Below are 20,518 nucleotides of genomic sequence, written 5' to 3'. Positions count from 1 at the left end.
GCAGAATTTGATACGACACACGGAACTAATATATTTTTTATTTCGGAATTTTAAGTACTGTATTTTTTTTATCTTTTTTATTACTTTTGGCGCCACAATGAATAAGCATAAAAAGTTGCGCAAATATCATAAATGAAAAATTGGAGCATATTCAATTATTTGTTTTAATAATAACAATAAATATATTATATGCTAAAAAAATTATATAACCTTTTTTTAAAACATAAAAATTGATGCATTGATTAAAATTTTAATTAAATTGTGGTTTTTATGTATAATAAATTATAAATTATAACATCATAAACGTGAGTTATTCCATTACTAGTAAATAATTTGGATTAATAATTCAGTCTTTATTACGTCAGTAAGTAAAACAGTAAAGAGTTAGAAATTTGTTACACTTGATATAGAGAAATTAGTCGATTGCCATAAAGTGTTCAAACTATTCAGTTTTCTCAACTGAAAAGTATTCTAGTACATATTTAAGAATATCATGAAAAAGATTTTGTATCTATACATAAAGTACTCATTCATGTAATTATGGTATATCCTACTTGCTATTGTTATTGTTTACTGGCCAACACCAATGCAAGAAAATAAGCGGTTACAATTTTTAACGACAATCAAAATGGTAACCGCTGGTTAATCGCCAAGTAGTGCCAACTTCCGCGTGGCGTTTAGTAACGATTAGCGAGAACAGCAAGCCTTCTCAATATATACTTGGTATATACACTCAGCGGGGGAGCGGTGAAACAATTTCCAGCATTCCCACGGCCACGAGACGTTGTCAGAGCAGCCACAAAGACCACAGAAAATCTGCTTGACTACTTCAACCACCCACATTACGCCTGCCACTGACAAAGAAAAGGAGAGATCAAGAGAAATTGAGCATATGTGCAAATATCTTACAAAGGATATAGGTAAATCTATTCTTTGGAACGATGTAGTCAAGAACATTTTTCAGCTTGATATTTTATCGAAGTAAAAAAATCATATCAACAAATTTTCGCAAAACTTCAAAAGAATTTTTTCGCAACTGCTATCAAGATGTTTTTTATTTATCAGATAATAATATTTTAAAGTTCAAGAAAACATTGTTCTTTCTCTGAAATTGTACTAAAAAGAGCAAAATTACGATGGAGAAGAGAAAAAAGTGAAAAGAAGCCGACAACGTTTCTAAGGAACTTCTTTTGCCGATTGTGAGTGCAAACACATGCTGTTACCGATAAGGAATCATGGGCTGAGTGTTGCCACCCATCTCGTCACCTGGATTATCCCTGAAGAAGGTAATAATTTATTATTAAACATATCGTAACACATTATTCCACATTTTAAAACAACATAAGAATTTGTCTTCCTGATGCCTTTGCTCGATTTTTTTTAAGGCTTTATAGTCTTTTTTTCATTACTGTTAACAAAATTATTTTGTATTTTCAAGATCAAGTATTAAAATAAGTATTTTAAACTGTTCAGATTAGACTACAAATTTTAATTAGTTAATTTAATGTAATGCTCAACAATAAAAGTAAATAAATAAATAAATAGAGATCTGTGTTATTATCATTTATTAATAATAATTTTAAAAATTACTCACTTAGTTATACAATATGAATATTTATAGTTATCATTATAATCATTACTATATACAAATACTGTAAATAAAATAAACTTTTTACACGATAGACTCAAATCTTATGGTAAGTAAGTCTTCGTGGGATATGTATTCCTGGATAAAAATGATAAATTAAATAGTATTTAATTGATTGCACATTATAGATATTTACATAATTATCTACGAGAATATTTCATTATATTTCTGTAATAAAATTATTTCTTAATTCTATTGTCGATATATTGCGAAAAGTATAATTATCAACAAAAGTATAATTAATTTCTCCCTACAATGTAATGGACGTATGGATTATTGCTTAATCAATTGAGCTATCATATTAATTAATCTGGTTAAGTACATAAAAATATATAATTAATTATTAAAATATCTTAGAAATAACTATCAATAATTATATATGAGCACCAGCTAAAAAATCAAATAATCTTCCTAAGCAATAAATACTGTAGGTGAAACATTTACACTCCATTTGGACATATTAATTATTCTAAATGATATTATGGCTACTGGTAAAACGTAGAAAACCTTTTATGTTTTCTGAGACCTTGAATAAATAATTATTATGGCATCAAACACCAAATGAAGGTCTCATTTTCTCGACTATAAATACAACATTTTATATACACTTGTAGATATAGATACATCATTAGCGATTAATTCATATATTATTCGTATATCACAAAATAATATCATCAAAATATACTGGAAGCTTAACAACAAGTAACATTACTTATTAATATCCACTTTTTCAACAAAATTGGCAACGTATAAATATTATATACAAAAAATTCACACTAATGAGATTCACTAAATCAAATTATTAATTCATCTATCAGAAATTAATAATCAAACATAGACTTCGCCTCTATTATCTTCAGGAATATTCGACCTCTGAATATTTCCAGAAGTTAAAATAGATGAATTAGTTGTGGCAGGAGTACTGATTCTTCTATGAGGTTCTTGATGGCGTGGTCGAGAGAGTTCTCTTCCCACACTACTAGTCCTTTGTCTTCCCTCTTGATTTATTGAATTAAGCCCTCCAATTACCGGATTTACATGTTTATTGGTAGCAGATATTGGTCGTAACTCATTACGATCAGATCCAGGCGAGTGAGGTAAGGACATACTGCGATCATCTCGCAGCTGCATCATTGCTGGAGGACTTGGAAGTGACGTTGATCGTTTTCCTCTTGCATCACTGTTAGAATCTTTTGAACGGGCTTCTGGTGATGTTGGTGGTGTTTTTACGGTATATCCACTGAGCTTATCAGGACTCATTAAAATAGCTGAACGTTCATTGTAACTGTCAAAGGTAGGGGTGCTTCCGTGACTTCCAATTGGACTCTGACGTTCTCCAATTAAAGGTGTTGACCGATCTTCTTGACCTTCAGCTGTTGTTGAATTTTTCGAACTTGTGATAATACTTAAACTTGTTGATCCTTCTTCTTCACTACTGTTCACTTCAGTCAATGTGGCTTGATGAAAAGCTTGTACCTCACTCGTTCGTGGCATAGGCGATGCAACTGTGGTGCCTATTCCCAACTGTGATAACTGACTAATTGTCACTGGAGTTAAAGTGACAGGAGCCGCAAATCCGGCACTAGTCAATGTAGGAGGCAACACTGCTTGAGCTAGAGCAGCGGTTCCACCTTTTCCAGATGCAGGAGTACCTTCAGTTTCCGCAATTGGCGATAAAACTAATTGAACTACTGAAATGTCGTGTGGATAGTGTCCATTAGTTGGAACAACACCCACACCTACAACTCCAGCTCCAATATTTGCGGCATTACTTGCTGAGAGTGCTAGCTTTTGTTCACGATCTATTACTTCCTTTGTTACATCTGGTGTTGGAATTCTAGGTCGGTTTTTTAGAGACACTGGCACTGCATTTAATTTCGTCATCGTTCCTGGAATAATAATTAAATATATATCACATAAATACTTGTTTTTATTCAAATTAATAGTATTTAATGTGTTATTTAATTAATAAAACTCACCTTGACGACCCATTCGCTGGCTTCTAATACTCTTTCTACCGACTAATCGATCATACAAAGAAATTTTTGTTCCAGAATTGGAATTATTCTGAGGTAATCCACCATTTTCAGGACTACTATATACACTATTGTGTCTATTTCGAGAAAAAAATCCTCCATTGCTACTATAAGTTGTTGATGAACTTCTGACGGAACCCATTCTAGTAATTTGACGTTGAAGCCAATTCTTTTTTCGTTCAACTAAAGGTGTATCCACGCTTTCCTATAATTGTAAATATAAAATAGATATTTTACAATTTATTCTATTTATGTTTTTAGTCTTAAAGTGAAAATGAAATTTAAACTTACATAATCTGCATACATATCATCTTGATGTGCTTTTCTATGTTGATTAATGCTATGAATTTGAGTACCTAACATCACGTTCGCATAAAGAGCGTCGCTTTCTTTAATTTTGTAATGCTCTGCAGAACCTTTTGGTTCTTCACGTCGGTATTGTTCACTTGCTACAGTATATGGCAAATCTTTTGGCACAACTTCATCCCAATACTGATCTTTTAAAAGTTCTGGATGCTCTTCATGCATCTCATCCACAATCATATAACTGGCCTGTAAATTAATTTCGATATTTAAATCGGTTTTATTCATTTGAAAATAAATTATCAATTAATTTTATACCTTTATATGACGATCAATGAGCCAATTGAGTTCAATATCGTCATCGTCTTCTCCAAATGGATTAATTAAAACTTCAGCTACTTTTAGCCATCCAACGTAAAAGCAAAACTGTAAAAACAAATAGAAACGTTTATTACTCCACTTCAGAAATAATAGACTTGCATTGGAATAAATAGGTGCTAGAGATGCAGAAATCATTTTACTTCAAAGATAATAGACTTATATCTGAATAAACAGATGCAAAATACTGGATATTTATCAACATCAGATTGCTTTGTCAGACATTCCTACTCTTACTTTACAATTGCATAATAATAGAAGCTGACTATTTTTTTCCTTCATAACAAATTAGTCACATGTGACCTTTTAAATCTATCTAAATCTATATATTAAATATATTCTTCATGAATTTATGAAAGTCTTAGTTTACCTGAAGAGTTGTAAATACTGGAAAATACATATCTGGATCTTCATACTTTCCAGCTCCTGCTGAATGTACCACAAATTGACGGCCTAAAAGTGCTGAAAAGAAGTAGGCATAAAGGGATAGCGTAACGACCTGAAAAAGAAAAAGGTATGTTTTAATTTATCAATTAGTTTTAATGATTTATTTTTTATTTAAAATAACTTTCTAATGATAATTCATTAAAAATGCCGTGACAAATTGATTGTGACAGAAAAAATTTACAAAAATCGTTCATTTAAAGACATCACTAGAGCGACGTATAAGCTTTCTAATTTTTATGCTTTAAACTCCGTTAAACTCTTGATCAACAATAAGCATCTATCCCAGTTGAATTTTTTATTACTCAAGGTATAACCTTAAGACTTCAACTTCACAAGAAACAATACAGAGATATTACGATCAGTCACGATTCCTAACAGTTCACCCACGTGTATACCATATTTTTATTTTTATGTATCTACTTTCTCTGATCCTGATTTATTTATTGTTACAGCTATGCTACAATATGTAAGTTGGCAGTGAAATATTTTGTGAAGATATGACAAATTGTGCGTAAAGAAAAATTGATGATTCATAATCGAAAGGAGATGGCCTTCATAAAATTATTTTCGTATTCAAGTAAATACTGCCAAAGCTTCACGTGTTTTATCGTCACGTACAGCTGCAGCACCTGAATTATATGCCGACTCTTCGGCGCCTCTGAAAATAATGCCACGATTCTGCCATTAGGTTGGTTACTTGATGAACAATTAGTATTGCACAATGCACACGCTGTGTACATCTAACTAATTACAACTATGAAGATTTTACATTTTTCCGGAAAAGGAAAGAACTTACACCAAAAATTTTCTTCTAGAATTATCTCCACGTCTCGTCATAAATAAATAATATAATTTGTTGCTAATGGTAAACATTACTTTAAAGATCATTTCTTTACATAAAAAATAATTGTTTAACATGACATGTTTCAGAAAGATTTATTGAGAACAATAAATTATATAAAAAATAATAACAAGTAAATTTTATAACGCAGTCTGTCAGTTATTGAAACAATACCAGAGGTACTGCACGAACAGTTGAAGAATTTTATTTATGAAGATGGCCTGATTGCGCGGTATTTCAAAAGCCAAATAACATAGAAACCTACTAAATAGTATTAACACTTAATGAATAAACAGCAATTTTTTAAATGAAAAAAAAAATTATATTATTACTTTTAAAGTAATTTATATACAACAAATTTAATTTCATTTCTGATTCATAATTTCTTGAATTTTTTTCAATAGAGACTCAACATTCATATCAGAAAGCGATAATTTATCATAAATTATAAATTCCATTCATTTGCAACTCACAACACATTAGTAATAATTATTAAGGAAATTTTTATCGAACCAGGTAGTAAAATTTCCACGAAATAATTTTTTTTCATCATATTTGCTGTGTTATGACAATTTCATACTTCACGAAGACTTATGTTATTTACAATAAATAGTGGACGTTAAGTAATTGTATGTACGGTGCAAACTAACGATTATCATAAACCACCAATAAAGATGTTTTAACAACTGAAGAAGAACTGATCATTAATGAATCACGTAACTATAAATGTATGTACATTTTTTCAATAACATTTGTAAGAACAGTGAAAATGATAAAAGTAAGAACCTTAAAATATTTGTAAAATAATAATGCTTATTCATGCAAATAATAAAACTACTTCATAAACAAAATGGTTGATAATAATACTTACTTGAGTATAAACTAGAGGAACACAAACAGTATCATAACCAATTAGAGCACCTAATCTTTTTCTAATGTCACTGAGTTCCACCAGAAGAGTCTGAACGACTTGGTCACTATCTATTAATTTTTCTTTCCTTGCTCTATTTATTATATTTGTTGCCCACACTAGCGGCATCCAGTATTTAGACATTGCTGCTTTTTTGTTCATCATCTCGAAAATTTTTTTCTCTGACTCCATCATTAAACCTACAAAGAAACAAAGAATAAATAAAATTGAACAGAATAAGGGAATTCAAACTTACAGTAAAGAGTAAAAAATATAGATGAAAATAATTGAAATAATAAATTTCTCTCAATGTTAAAACTACTTATCGGCTACTTTAAATATATGTGGTAATGAACTTTATTAATTTATATCAATTTTTTTTCAAGAAAAAGTTATTTATGATGAATAAATATAAAGAAAATATCCGAATAAATAAAAATTTTTATGGATCATTTTGATCATGAGATTGACATGAGAGTGACTCAGAGTCATAAAATGCAGTATCTCAAATATTTTTGACTGCATCCACTTATTTTTAAATGTAGACTGGAAAGTCAAGAAGCTGCATCGTATATAATACACCTGGATGGAGAACGAGAGGATGGAACAGGTCAAGAAACTCGTTGGTCCTTGTCGACTGAGCAAGGTCGTCGTGAAAGTAAAAAATAAGTACAAGCTCAGATATTTTCTTTATATTCCCCCTTTCTTTTCAATTTGTTTCTTCTGTTCTCTTTTAAAGGGTTAAAGAAGAAAGAGAAGCACAAAAAATAACTCAACAAAGAAAACCTGTCTCTCAGTGCAGTCTAGGGCACCACGAATTCTCTTTTAAAGATTAGCAGGAGCATAACACTGTGATTTACGTGTAAAAGATATAAATAAGATGAATAATAACCCTGAAGAGTTGTTGAATTCTTGAAAAACTTGAGAGTTAAAGGATGTTAAAGAGCATCACCACTTTACCACGTGCAATTATTCACAATGAATAATAATAAGTAGATAAAGCTATTCCACTAAGTAAAAGAATGACTAATTGTAAGTGTAGAAAATAAATCAACCATGGTCTCCTGTCACGCCAACAATGAATAAATACTTTTGAAGGAATACCTGTAGCTACCTTGGCGCCGGGTGAAACCCCGATGCGTGTGATTAGGAAATATTCCCGCGTAATTAGAAGTCCGTGAAACATTTGAATCAATTCGATTCGCGCTCTCTCGATGCGCTTCGCGTCTCAATTGACTATTTTCCTGCCAAGGAGAAAATTCCAACGTTTAATTCTCACGAGGGAAATTGAAAGCTATTGAGAATGAAAACAACGACTATTATTGGGTAACATCACAAACATTCGATCGAGTAACTTGTCTTATCTAATATAACATATATTAAACTTCATAACTACACAAATCACAGACTAATTTTTCATTCAAATTGAACTCAACAAACACAATAAATGATTGAATCTTCGTGCTTGGTATATCCAATGAGTTTTTGCCTTTTTAAAATGGTAAAGGGCTACTTGATGGCAGCGCTGAATTCATTGCAAATTTATTTTACTTATAATGGATTTAAAAAATTTTTCATTCAATCTTCTTCAAGGCTAAAGGATCATGGTCAATTTTATACATTAAATTATCTTTAAAAACAGTAATCAATTATCATTTTTATTTTACAATAATTTTACTTCGTGGTATAGTACCTATAATGATAAAAAGGAAGAAAAATAATCTAGAATGAATAATGCTTAATCTGTACTCTCGATAGACTTGGCAGTATATTCATCAACTAGCAAACGGACGTAATTACTTACATATTTCTCGTTATTTACGCGCGCTATATCCTCTGGAAATAATCACGGTGAAACTCAGCAAATGCTGTCGACAATTTGTGCTAAATATAGAGGTGGGCGCATATAAGATACATTGATGCGCGTGCCAGTGATATTTTATTAGCACGTAAGATAAGAGTAAATGAGATATAGAAAAAATAAAAAATACTGGAGAGTAATACGCTATGAGAATAGTAGTAAATTTTTTTGCAGTAGTGACGACCAGAATATCCTACTTGGATTATAGACATATATGTATACATTCATGTATGGTATATAATAATGCTAATGACTATCATATAGGGACATGAAGATTACGACTGCAATAGGTAAATGATGATAATGACGGCTTTTGGCTTCCAGCAAATCAAATAACTGCAAAGTTCTTTATCTAATAAGTAAAACTTTGTTAACGTACTCTTTTGAAAAATCTCTCAATGTAAATGAAAGAATTAATGAGCAAATCTATTGATATCAAAGAGAAAAATGTGTTTAATGATTTGGAAGGAAGAGTAAAATGGTTGTTCCAAAGAACGTGCTCATGATTATGACTGCGGTAGAAGAAAGAGAAAAGTAAAGTATCAAATGGACCGTGAACCAACGGTCAAGCTGGTGATTATTGCTCCTAGAATAGATCAAGTTTATTTCTAAAGTAAAAAGGAAATGGAAGCAATGATAGTCTGGCGCCAGTAAGGAAATTATTGATTACAGTGAGGAATATTTAGACTATCAACCGACGTATATATCAATTGCATTCTTTAAAAACCACATAAAAGGGAGGAGACACGAAGAAATTGTATAAAAGTGTACTTAAAGAGTTCATAGCTGACATGTAATTAACGATGGACTGCACGCTGAACAGGAATAGACTGCATGTTGATGTTTATTCCTTTCTTTCTGTCTTGAAATCATGTGTTATACCTATATCCCGACGCATAAAAAGAAGCCTAGCTCAGTGATGCAGGTGAAAAAAGAAAGAAACTACATGGTAGCTGGCGCCAACGAGAAAATTGTAGATCACCCTTAGAGAATTACGGCTTATAGCTATCAGTCTTTATCTCTTCAAGAAACCTGAGAAAACGGTACTATCTACCTTCTGTATAATTATCAATGTCTCTTTAGGTGAGTAAAAAAAAAGACATTCCATCAAAATGCCAATAAAGATATATTTACTACAATTAAAAATAAGCCTTGATATGTATGTTAACGAATAGTAACATTTAACTGTAGCAATAATATACCAACAGGTATTTTTCGTTATTCTTTTTTCAATATTAGTATTAATTATAGTATCCAGAAATAGATCGCCATGACTTTTCTCTAAAACGAATAAAGTGATCAGGAAAAGGAAAAGAGTAGTTTCTAAACTACTTTATAGGTAGTTTGCTGCTTGATCGATAGCGATTTCAATCAGTTTAATATAAATACATGCATACCACACCTGTAATATATCTTCTAACAAATACATAATAAATTCTTTAACGCTATTAAATACTAATTAGTATAGAAAATTATAAATTAATAGAAATTATTTCATCTTGTAGAAATACATGTTTTTCTGAATGTTTAGAGTATGTTGGTTTTGTTTTCATGAATGATACTAAAAAACAACATAACTGATGTACTATTTTCCAACCTCGTGAATCATACAGTCTCATTCAACCTCATTAAATTCCTATGAATAACTAGTAAATAATAGCAGCAACTAAAAACCTACTTGGTATTTAATTATATTGATTCTATTATTGATTTTTTTTTTTTTGGATCTAGGATGTTTTTTCAATTATCAATTCACGTGGCTTGTCATGCTTTATTTTTCTATGTAAATTATTTTCCACTATTTACCCATAATTAACTGTTAATTAGCAATTAGCGTCTATAAAGGACAACTTTGTTATGAATAAATACTAATAGTAATTCCAAGTAACTTGTAAGTTAATTGTTTACTGAATTTTCTGAAAATTCACTGCATATCGTGTGGAATGCTTCACTCATGACTCTACACTTGTCTCAACTTCTTCAAGATGAGAGTTTCTAAGTATAAGTCTACTTTAAAGATTCTCGCATGTTAGTTTCTTGTTAATTTTGTCTTTTTCATCGTCTCGACGTTTCATGTCAGTAAAACATCAAGTAACTGGATACAAGCGGTAACATTTAGTTAAAGAAGAAGAGCACTATGTATTAATTTATCTTAAATGTAAAAATGATTATGGAAACAAGAAAGAGAGAAAAAATTATTTAAATCATTCATTAATGAATGATAATTTTATCTACACTTACCTACATCTACAATATGCTGGAGAGTTGGAAATCTTCGCTTAACTCTCAATGATATCCTTTGAAGAGTAATAACATAAGCAAGTACTGCATATCTGACTATATTACGTCTCATCAATCGGCCTCTTTCATCCTAAAACCAATAAATAAATCATTATAATTTCATTTCAGTACATAAATTGATAAGATAAGCTTCTGTTTCACAATACTCAATACAATTACTTGAATAAAGTTGCAGATTAATAAGAGCACGTGTTAGGTTTTTATAAAACATTTAGTAATTTATGATAATAATTTCTTACTATTTTTACATTTCCGAATAACTTGAGCTAACACGATTAATCGATTTACTTTTACTTTAACTATAATTCACACGCTTGTTGTACAAAACGTTTCACCCGTTCGTCTTTCCTTCTTATCCCCTCATCTCACTTCTACACCTTTCCCTTTCGCTACGAAAGTCAAGTTATATACAGTTTCTTTGATACTGCTAAATAAACATATAAAAATATTCACTAAATTAATCTTGCAATAAATCAAGACATAATCTTTCATATTTATAATAGCTGCCTAATATATCTGTAATATACTTCTTGATGTTAGGAGTAGATAAGACAATGTGAAGAGTTAGTTCCACCAGCTTAATAGCCTTAAATATCAAAAAAAAAAATCTCAAATATTATTTTATTGTATAATTGAAGTCATTGTTCTCCTACTGGAAATATTTACAACGATGAAGACCTTGAAAGTAAGTTTTTAATGAAATATTTGTTGCATATTTTACTTTAAGCGATAAGCTAGTCTAATTAACACCTATTTATGATATTGAAGCAATTTTTTGTGTAATATTTGTCGTAATTTATTTGAATGTTTACAATTATACCGTAGGAAGTAACGTATAATCAATAGGTATTATCACCTACTCATTACGAGTTAACGACATAAAATAATGTCAGGGCAACTCATCAATTTAATGCGCAAAGCTCATCGACGTTGATTGTTGTACATAAATGTATTTTGGAACTCACGTTTCCAGGAATGGCTGCACTGATGAACAGAGCTAAGTTGTCTGGCCAGGGTAGAAGCTTGTACTGATCCCACCATCTCTTCACTACAAGACTTACGTAGAATCCCAGGACAAAGGACATTGGTATAGACTCACTGGAGTTGCCAAAGTAATAACGAATCTTTTCAAATATCCTACGGTAATAAATAATTACATTATTCATAACTCTTTTACACTTTTCTTCCAGGTATTAAAACTATTGTAAACGAGGACATATTTGCTATCATCATGCTTTTATATTTTTGAGGACACAATAATTATCGATATGATATAGAACTAGATCAAGGAAAGGATCGTATATGGAGAATGCACAAATAGTTGGAAATATAATCATAAGCGATAGAAAAATGCATTCTAAGCTGATCAATCATTATTATCGATAGGATAAACACATTGATCATAAGTCAATGAATTAGTTTTATTTTAGAACTTTTTACAAAAAGTTGACGTAAGTGCGTTAAGACAATATTTGCTAAGTTAATTTTATTATTATGACAGTAATTTTGCAATGTAGATTAAATTATTGAAGAGGTAATAAAAAATATAGTTATGGGTAAATTTTTACATTGAAGTAAGTCATAAAATAGTTTTTTCCATTATTTTACAGCAACAAAAAATCATTAAAAAAATTTATCAGAAATAGCTATTTAATGGATTAAAACTTTTAGATTTTAACTTAAAAAAATTTTTTTTATGAAATTAACTCAACTTACTTCTGTTGTTCGTCGTTAAGTACATATCGATAAGTAAAGTTGATCAAATAATACAAAAAGAGGTAGACCAGAAGTTCTCTCCAAATGAGTTTATACACTGATCCTCGCCATCTGAAAAATTCCAATTGAATTCCAATTACAATGCTTTCGATAGTATTTCAAATATCGGTAGAATAAATATTATATAAATTCCAGCAAAATTTTTTTTATTTTTGTCAGTATATTAGATATCGTTTCAATGGAAATATGCTAAATGAATTTTTTTTTTAATAAAAGTTTAAAAAAAGCATCGATATATGCTTTGAAGTTTGTGAAAAGAGTAGAAACGGAAAAACGTTAACAGGACATCCGGTATATTATGTTGATAAATTTGAACTTAATATAATTTGATTTCATAAATCCTAATAATACGATTCAATGTTTCTTGTAATGTTGAAAAATAGATGAGTAATGACATTTAATTAGACAGTAATATTTCATCATGATACTAGAAAAATGAAAGTTTTTTTTCCATTTCATCTTCACTCAAAATATTCAATTCGAAATTCTTTGATAAAAAAAGTCGGTCTCGAAATCGCGGTGAAAGTAAACCACAATACATACAGGGCGTTTCTTCCAAGAATCAATTTAACTATTTTTGTTTCGTTACATGATGATCATGAGTCTAATTTTTTCATAAGATTTTTTTTACAATTTACAATAATGATTGACATTTGCAAAAAAAATGATGACAGCATATCTGTAATTCGAAAATAAATAATCTCAAAATGAAATGGTATGAAAAAATCTTATCTGTAATATGTCATCGTATTTTACTTCTTTCACAATAATTTTTACTTTTATTCCAAGCCTTGACTTAACATTATAGTCATCGAAACAAAAATTTATCATGTAATTCCCAGTTAATAAAACCGTTGATTATATTTAATTTCTATGTCAGTAGGTCAAGAAGGTGAGGTGCAGACATTTTATTGTGTTTTAGGAAATTTTTATGCATCTGAACTCGGGGTTAGTGCGAATACTCGCCAGTGCGAGTACAAAATATGCTGCGTTCACTTACGCCACGTAGCAAAGTGCCACAAGCATTCTATCAGCTCAACGACCTTCGATACAGTTTTACGGCCATACTCAACAGAATATCAAAGCAAAGTCGAAGGCTTTTCCAAAAAGATAATCATCAAGACTTACTACATATTAAAAGTTTTCCATCCATCTGTTATCATTTTATTATTCACGAAATAATCGAGGAGGAAATGTTTTTCAATCTGTCTCCTATTATTAAAAATAAAACAATGGATTTTTATTAATTCTTAATGTCCATATTTATTATATATTTAATTATAATAATTGCATTGAGCAATTATAACAAAAAAGTATAAAGCAATTGAGATGCATGCATGCATGACGATATGACCAGATTAAACAAGCATGAAGCTTCACACCATTTGAATCATAAAAAATGAGAGCTGAAATAAAATGCAGAGAAATGTTGAACTGGGTTTCACATGTGCTAAAATTCACGTTTGTCGAATAACAGATGAAATGTGTGTTCAAATTAAATATTATTACCACGAAATAAATTTTTAATTGGAAATCTAAAGAAGGAAGTAACCACAGTACAATAAGCACAATCATATCGCAACAGAATGTTAAATATTGCTGAAACATGAGTCACCAATGGCTCTGCAACTATACCATACAGGTAAATGCTGTATCTGTCGACTTTGATCAAAACTCTTACCACTTCCGTTATTGTCATCTAATCATACACACTGCCGATTAAATAATCTCATGAAGTTGTAAATGTATTTAATAAGCTCTATTTTATACTAGAAATCATTCAAGTTTTATTGAACTGTTTTAAAGTCAATATATAATAGTATTGACTGTAAGCTACTCGAAGATGAGCTGGACTTGAGACTAGACGTCCTTCGAATGGCCTGGAATGAAATAAGGAAAGAAGAACAAAGTGTATTAAAACTTGCGGTAGGTAACGGATGCATTGCGTTTTTCATTTTATATACTTTATTGTGTTCTTCATGTTTTTTGAAAGATCCTTCGAACATTCAGGAAAAGATACTTTCATTGTCTAGATATAACCACATTAACAGGTTTTGAGATTTATAATTCATAATCTTCTGATCATTTCACTTGGTTATGTCATTGACAATTTGCATTAATATAAATGACTTTTTATGCTTGAAGCACTTTTTGTAATCATTATTATTAATAGGAGGAATAAATAATCCTTTTTGCAAGCTTGGTAAATGCAAATGAACATTACTAGAGTGAAAAAATGAAAAATTGAATACATCAAGTATATATTCTAACAAAATGGTGGAAAGTAACGGTCCACCGGTCAAGGCTCGTCAAGGTCTTGTTGTTTGATCTTCAAGTAGCACCTTTCAATTTTTTTCCTGCTTCAGCTCTCGTTTATTTCACTTTTTTATTTAGCTCCAGTCATATAATTGAACGGTTTTTGATGTTTTCCAGGACGTGTCGTAGTGGATGGGCAGTCTACATAAAAACCTGAAGTGGATGTGAGATCTAGAGGAAATGATGATAGACTAGGAGTTGTATATCATTAGTAGATGCAATTGATAAAGCAAAAAATTTTATAGATTTCGAAATTGAATAACTAATGACACTAGTACTTACTCTAGAAAAGTTTAATTTTCAGTAATAAATTTTCATAGTTCGATTTAACTTTTTTTTTACTCCATACCCATTTTGAAGTCAATTTTAATATCAAAATTCTATGCTCAATCAGAAGTTTAAAATACAGACATGTCAATCATATTGATTAAATCAAATAATTTTTTAAAATATAAATATCTAGATTGATGAACAACATAATTTAATATTTATTAACTTATGGATTGCATTTGATGCATTCAGAACTCATATTAGAATATAAGACTGAAATTCAAATAGTGAAATTGGTTGTGGTATAGTAGTAATATATCAAGTATGATCGATTGTTGTAATTCATATAGGTATGATTAGAATTTAGGCGAGTGACAAACATATTAATGAGCAACTGACAGTGACATGATTACGAGGCAACCTTGTACCTTTTCAAGTTGTGCATATTATAAATGTAATGCAGACTTTGGAGGATCCAGGACATTGTTGTGATTCTTACAAATCTTTATTGAAGGACGAAGAATTCATGAATTTCAACGATGTAAACAACATATAAAAAATGTTTGTAATATAAGTTTCTACTTTTTTATAGCAAATAGGAATTCGCTGCTAATCATTGTCATCATCATATAATTATTTTGTTGATCAGTTTTTGCATGTCAAAGAATTTTTTTAATATCAAAAAAAAAAGTTATTATAAAAGTGTCAATTGAATTGATATATTTTTTTCCCGTTTATAATTTTTTTAAGGTTTATAATAATATTTTAAATTGATAATATTTACTTGAAAATTGAAATAAAAAATTTTTACCTGTTCATCAACCAATTGATTCATAATAAAGATAAAACAATTATATTGCCTCTATTTTCGATTATTAAAACTGTTTACTTTTTAACTATAATTCTAGTTACCTGTTTATTGGTATTTAATTCAATTCAGCTATAAACCAATATTACAGACTACATTAAAAATTTTTATAATAATTAACTATTTAATCATTGTACATTTTATAAAATAAATATTCTAATTTATAACCTTTCCAATTAATAAACAGTTTCCGGATAGTTTCAATAATTCAATTTACGTAAGAAAAACGTCTAGTCTCGTTTATTTTGGTGACTTGTTATGTGACTTGAAATTCAATAATAGATATAATAGTATAGAACCTAGAACTAAGAGGAAATTTTGGACAGTTTCTTGCTGGAATTATTGGACTAAGATTTCACTAGTTTACTAAAGCATGCATAACAGTTGACACAAGATAAACAGAAGTTGGTAGCAAGGTTATAGAGCTGAGTACAAAAAGGTTGCATAACATTTAGAGTCGGTCACGCTTGGTGGAGCGATGCCACGCCGTTCTCGTCCTCACTTCGATAGCCATTATGATGCAAACATTGTTCACCTATTTTTTCAGGCGTCAAACAGTGTGTTAATTCAGATATATCTTGCTCAGATGGAAAAATTTCCCAGAAATTAAACAGCAGGAACAACCATTGAATGCAGATTTCTGAGAGGAAGACCGGAATTGTATGTAAAGGAGAAAAAGAAATATACCCTCGAGGAGACCTCGAGTATCAGACAAGGACGGGTTTATGGATGTGTGTGGTGTTAAATTTGAATTCCACTCATGGAATTGATTGGAGAGACGATCGTGCAAGGGAATCAATGAGGAGAGAAGCAGTAGGTGCAGATAAAAGCAATGGTAGTGGTGGAGGAAGTGAATGGAGACTCTCCTGGCTGACTACTCGTGGAACGGTCTTCAGACACGTGCGCCGGAGACTAACCAACGTATTGAACGTATGATACTGAACGCAAGTCGGGTCAGCTCAGGTTTCTAGGCGATTCGGTAGCGACATAGCGGCACTCATACGTCCAGGTGATTGGCGCGTGACGCCGAGCTCTCGGTACCACTTCAGTCTTCAAGTAACTCTGGAATTTGTGTCAAGCTTTTACTACCAAAGTTGATGAGGATCAGAGACTAGAGGCTGTGATATGATGCCCATCATGAGGAAGACTCTTCATAATAAGCGAAGATGTTGAATGACGTAGATTACTACGAATTTCAAGCAAGTATTCAAACGAGTTAGTTATATTTGCATATGGATATTCCAGAGATATTATATATAAGTGAACAGGTGTAATCATACTAAACCGGAAGTCGTGAATGTTCTTACGACTTTCCTCAAGTGAGAAAGAGCCAATCTACCGATTTTCTATTCTTGGATCACGGTAAGATTATTTATAAACCTGTCGTCGTGATCATTCCACCTGGTATGCACGCTCGCTTTCCTCCGCAGCATCTTTCTCTTTTCCTTACTCCTGTCAACGACATTAACCTACGTGTTGTGGTTAAAAATATGTTGCTCCATTTTCACATCATTTAGAGATACTTTTTCATGTATGATGTGAGCATTTTAACATATTTCCGATATAATATAATATTTTTTGCACTTCCTAATTTTTCAATCAATATTATTAATTCAATGAAATTCCTATTAATAGTTTGTGTTGAAGATGAATAAAAAGAAAATTGTCGTGCAAGACTTTGATCCAATCTGTTAACAATTAATTAATTATTTATGAAAAATCAAATAATTCATTGTTCCATACCTGATTAGAAAATTAAAAATTTTTCTTTGTCATTAATTATTCTTCAATAAGATAATGATGAAATGTTATGCATAATGAAGTAAAATGAACATTTTTGAAGAAAGGAAATTCACGTATTTAACTCTTTCTTTTCCTCAGCTATTTTATTTACATAAAAGTCTCCTCAGGGTACTTGACTCACGCGATCTGTTTACACAAGTGTTGTTATACGTTCATCCATCTTCTTCTCACAATTCATCAGACTTTTATCGTTATTTTACGATTACAAACCTCAACCTTACAGAGTAATCTGTTCATTATGACACATAAAATTATTTTTAAATTGAAATTAAAAGGAGCTTTAATAGAGAGAAAGTAATCAATTGAGGACTTAGCGATATAATATTGCAAGGACATAATGAATAATAACACCACACGTGCATATATGATAAGATTATAGATGCAAACCTTTTGACCCTCTTGCTTGGTATTACACGAACAGAAACAATCCCAATGAATTGCAATAATTCTCTGTTGAAATAAGTTACAATATATTCTGGAACTTGTGATAATTTTTTATAATTTCTATAAGGTCTTCACTGGTTAATTACGTATTGAATTTTTTTGCATAATTTAATGATGATGTAACTTGTCCTTTGTGCAGCAGACAACTAAATGTCTTCTTTAAACAAATCAAGGATTCTTCGAATTATAATCGCATCAGTTGCTTTTACTTGATCATTGATGACATCATTAATAGCTATTGTAATTTTTGATTTCCTAGATGTTTGTTTTGAAGAAATGGAAATTTTTTGATCAATAAAAGTTCTATAAGAAATTTCGACATTCACCTTCACATAAGTAATGATGAGCTAATTATCACATTCCTCATGAAATATGCATACATATTTTACGATTATTGGCTTCAAAATAATATCATTATTATTAAACTCTATATTACCAAGACTTAATGAATCTGACAGTTTTATGATCATATATTTTGTTCTTTCATCTGTTATTGACAATAACTGATTTTCATGTAACATTAAGTTAATAATATTTCTGTATAATTGATTGTTCACTGATAGGGTCATTGTCATTCATAAGTGGTAGTTTATAGATTGAATAAAAGTTAAACTATGACAGACCAAAAATAAGGAAATAATAATGCGTTCTATTTCGATTTCAGAATGAAAAGCTAAACAGTTGATTGAATTGTAATTCAAGTGATAAGAATTTAAAAAGTTAACCATAAAAAATTCCATTGTAGTAAATTTGAATGACTATTATCAAAGTTAGTATTCTAAAATTGTTTTGTGGCTGTCAACACTTGCGTCCCTAAATAATAACTCGTTTAGCAGCCGGTGCGCCAAGAACCAACGAGTCGAAAGTTAGGTTTCATTGCACAACAATCGCGTTTGCAATATCGCAACTTCTCCAGCTTGCCGCCCACACCGTATTGTATCCCTCAAGTGTGTATATGACTGCAAAGTCGATCAGTCAAAAGACTACATCATCAGATATATGAGCCGATTATAATTACACATAAAGATATTTATGCTGAATCCGAAACACACTCGCTGATGGCACGATCGTTTGTCATACGTGGCGACTTGAGTGACTTTGCGTCACGTTAACAAAAAGCTGGACACTATTCAAGGCTCATATTCATAAGATCATGTTCAATAACATGAAGCAGATACGTAAGACTTATTATTTAATTAATATCATCATCGTCATCATCGCGGTTTCTGGATAAATAATTGCACAGAAATAATTAGATGTTAAAATGATGAAATGAGCAAAAATATCAAAATGACTTACTTGATGAGGATCCGCCAGAAACAGCCAAAGCTGGATCCGTTTGGTACTTCGCTAGCGTAGGATATAGTCATTTCCCGGTCAAACGCTCTAGCGACGCACCCCTTCCTTCCGAATTATGTTCAAATGTATTGTAGCAGTCTTCTGATAAGTCCCAATTCGACTAGACCTTTGGCAAACGTCAACAACCAAACTACGATGCTGATAAAAAAATGTCTAATCATCCGTACACTTGTATAAACAAACAAATCATCTGATATTTTCAGGTATCACATAAGCCGTGGGTTCGCCGGTTAAATTTTATTGTCATTTGGGACAAAATATGTGAGATCGAGGCACACAAGAATAATACCTCGATGATCACTAACCAGATGATCGAGCTAGTGCTGACTGTCTACTGACTGAGCTCCACTGCACAGACTTACACGAACTAATGGGAAACGGGCCCCGAGTGACGCTGCCGCCACCACCACCACCACCACAACCAATATGTACAGGTACGTAAGACGTATTGCAAAGACCCTGAAAGTTATTCTCTTCAGTACCTTCTGGCAATATTTATCTTCTTTAACAATCTGCCAATTCTCTTTGACATTATTCAATTCTACATATTGAACATACCCCTGTCACTTTGAAGAACGTAGTTTGATAACAATCAAAGATAAAAAGCAATGAAATACCTACTGGATACTGACCTGATACTTCACTGAACAAAAGACCACCATAATCTCTTTGGTGAACCAAGAGACAAGGGTACAGGCGAACGCCACCCCACGGTGAATTTCCGCATCGTCCGTTTACCTTGTCACGGCCTAGCCTCTGGCTAATTTACGACCTTCTTCTTCAGTGACAGTCGAGCTGAATAGTATTCTCAACAATCGGTAGAATACTAATTTTATTTTACAATTAAATAAATTTAGTTTAATTCTAACATTCTACAGAAGGAGATTTATGTAACAATATGTGTAATCAGTGGTACGATAACTTTATAGGTGTTAAATATTCCAGGACGTTCAACCC

The 20,518-nt window shown here is 31.1% G+C and overlaps 1 protein-coding gene across 2 annotated transcripts; it reads right to left on the bottom strand.

Moving 5' to 3' along the window:
* Nucleotides 1-1,569: 1,569 nt before the first annotated feature.
* On the bottom strand, nucleotides 1,570-20,181 carry Best2 (bestrophin 2). Of its 2 annotated transcripts, XM_035096568.1 has the most exons (10): nucleotides 19,502-20,181; nucleotides 12,442-12,552; nucleotides 11,691-11,862; nucleotides 10,666-10,795; nucleotides 6,525-6,763; nucleotides 4,736-4,864; nucleotides 4,306-4,413; nucleotides 3,976-4,236; nucleotides 3,628-3,889; nucleotides 1,570-3,537 (listed from the first exon to the last, which is right to left on the bottom strand). In XM_035096568.1, the coding sequence occupies exons 1-10, from the start codon at nucleotides 19,570-19,572 to the stop codon at nucleotides 2,477-2,479; spliced, it is 2,544 nt and encodes an 847-aa protein (XP_034952459.1). In that variant the 5' UTR covers nucleotides 19,573-20,181; the 3' UTR covers nucleotides 1,570-2,476. The 2 variants fall into 2 exon arrangements, with proteins under 2 accessions (XP_034952459.1, XP_034952460.1); XM_035096569.1 differs by lacking the exons at nucleotides 11,691-11,862; nucleotides 12,442-12,552; nucleotides 19,502-20,181 and having other exon boundaries at nucleotides 10,670-10,795.
* Between the last annotated feature and the right edge of the window lie 337 nt (nucleotides 20,182-20,518).

The sequence above is a fragment of the Chelonus insularis genome, unplaced genomic scaffold (genome assembly GCF_013357705.1).
Source record: "Chelonus insularis isolate UGA/USDA-ARS -01 unplaced genomic scaffold, ASM1335770v1 contig_144_pilon, whole genome shotgun sequence".
Classification (NCBI taxonomy): Eukaryota; Metazoa; Arthropoda; class Insecta; order Hymenoptera; family Braconidae; genus Chelonus; species Chelonus insularis.
This window is presented reverse-complemented; position numbering and strand designations above follow the sequence as displayed.

What these genes read in the sequence shown, in the direction of transcription:
- Best2 (XM_035096568.1), bottom strand. Translation starts at nt 19,572, where the DNA reads ATGACTATATCCTACGCTAGCGAAGTACCAAACGGATCCAGCTTTGGC. An exon ending in TTCTGGCGGATCCTCATCAA is followed by an intron (nt 12,553 to 19,501) that starts GTAAGTCATTTT and finishes GGAATTTTTCAG; the next exon opens with ATGGCGAGGATCAGTGTATA. An exon ending in CCAGCGAATGGGTCGTCAAG is followed by an intron (nt 3,538 to 3,627) that starts GTGAGTTTTATT and finishes TTATTATTCCAG; the next exon opens with GAACGATGACGAAATTAAAT.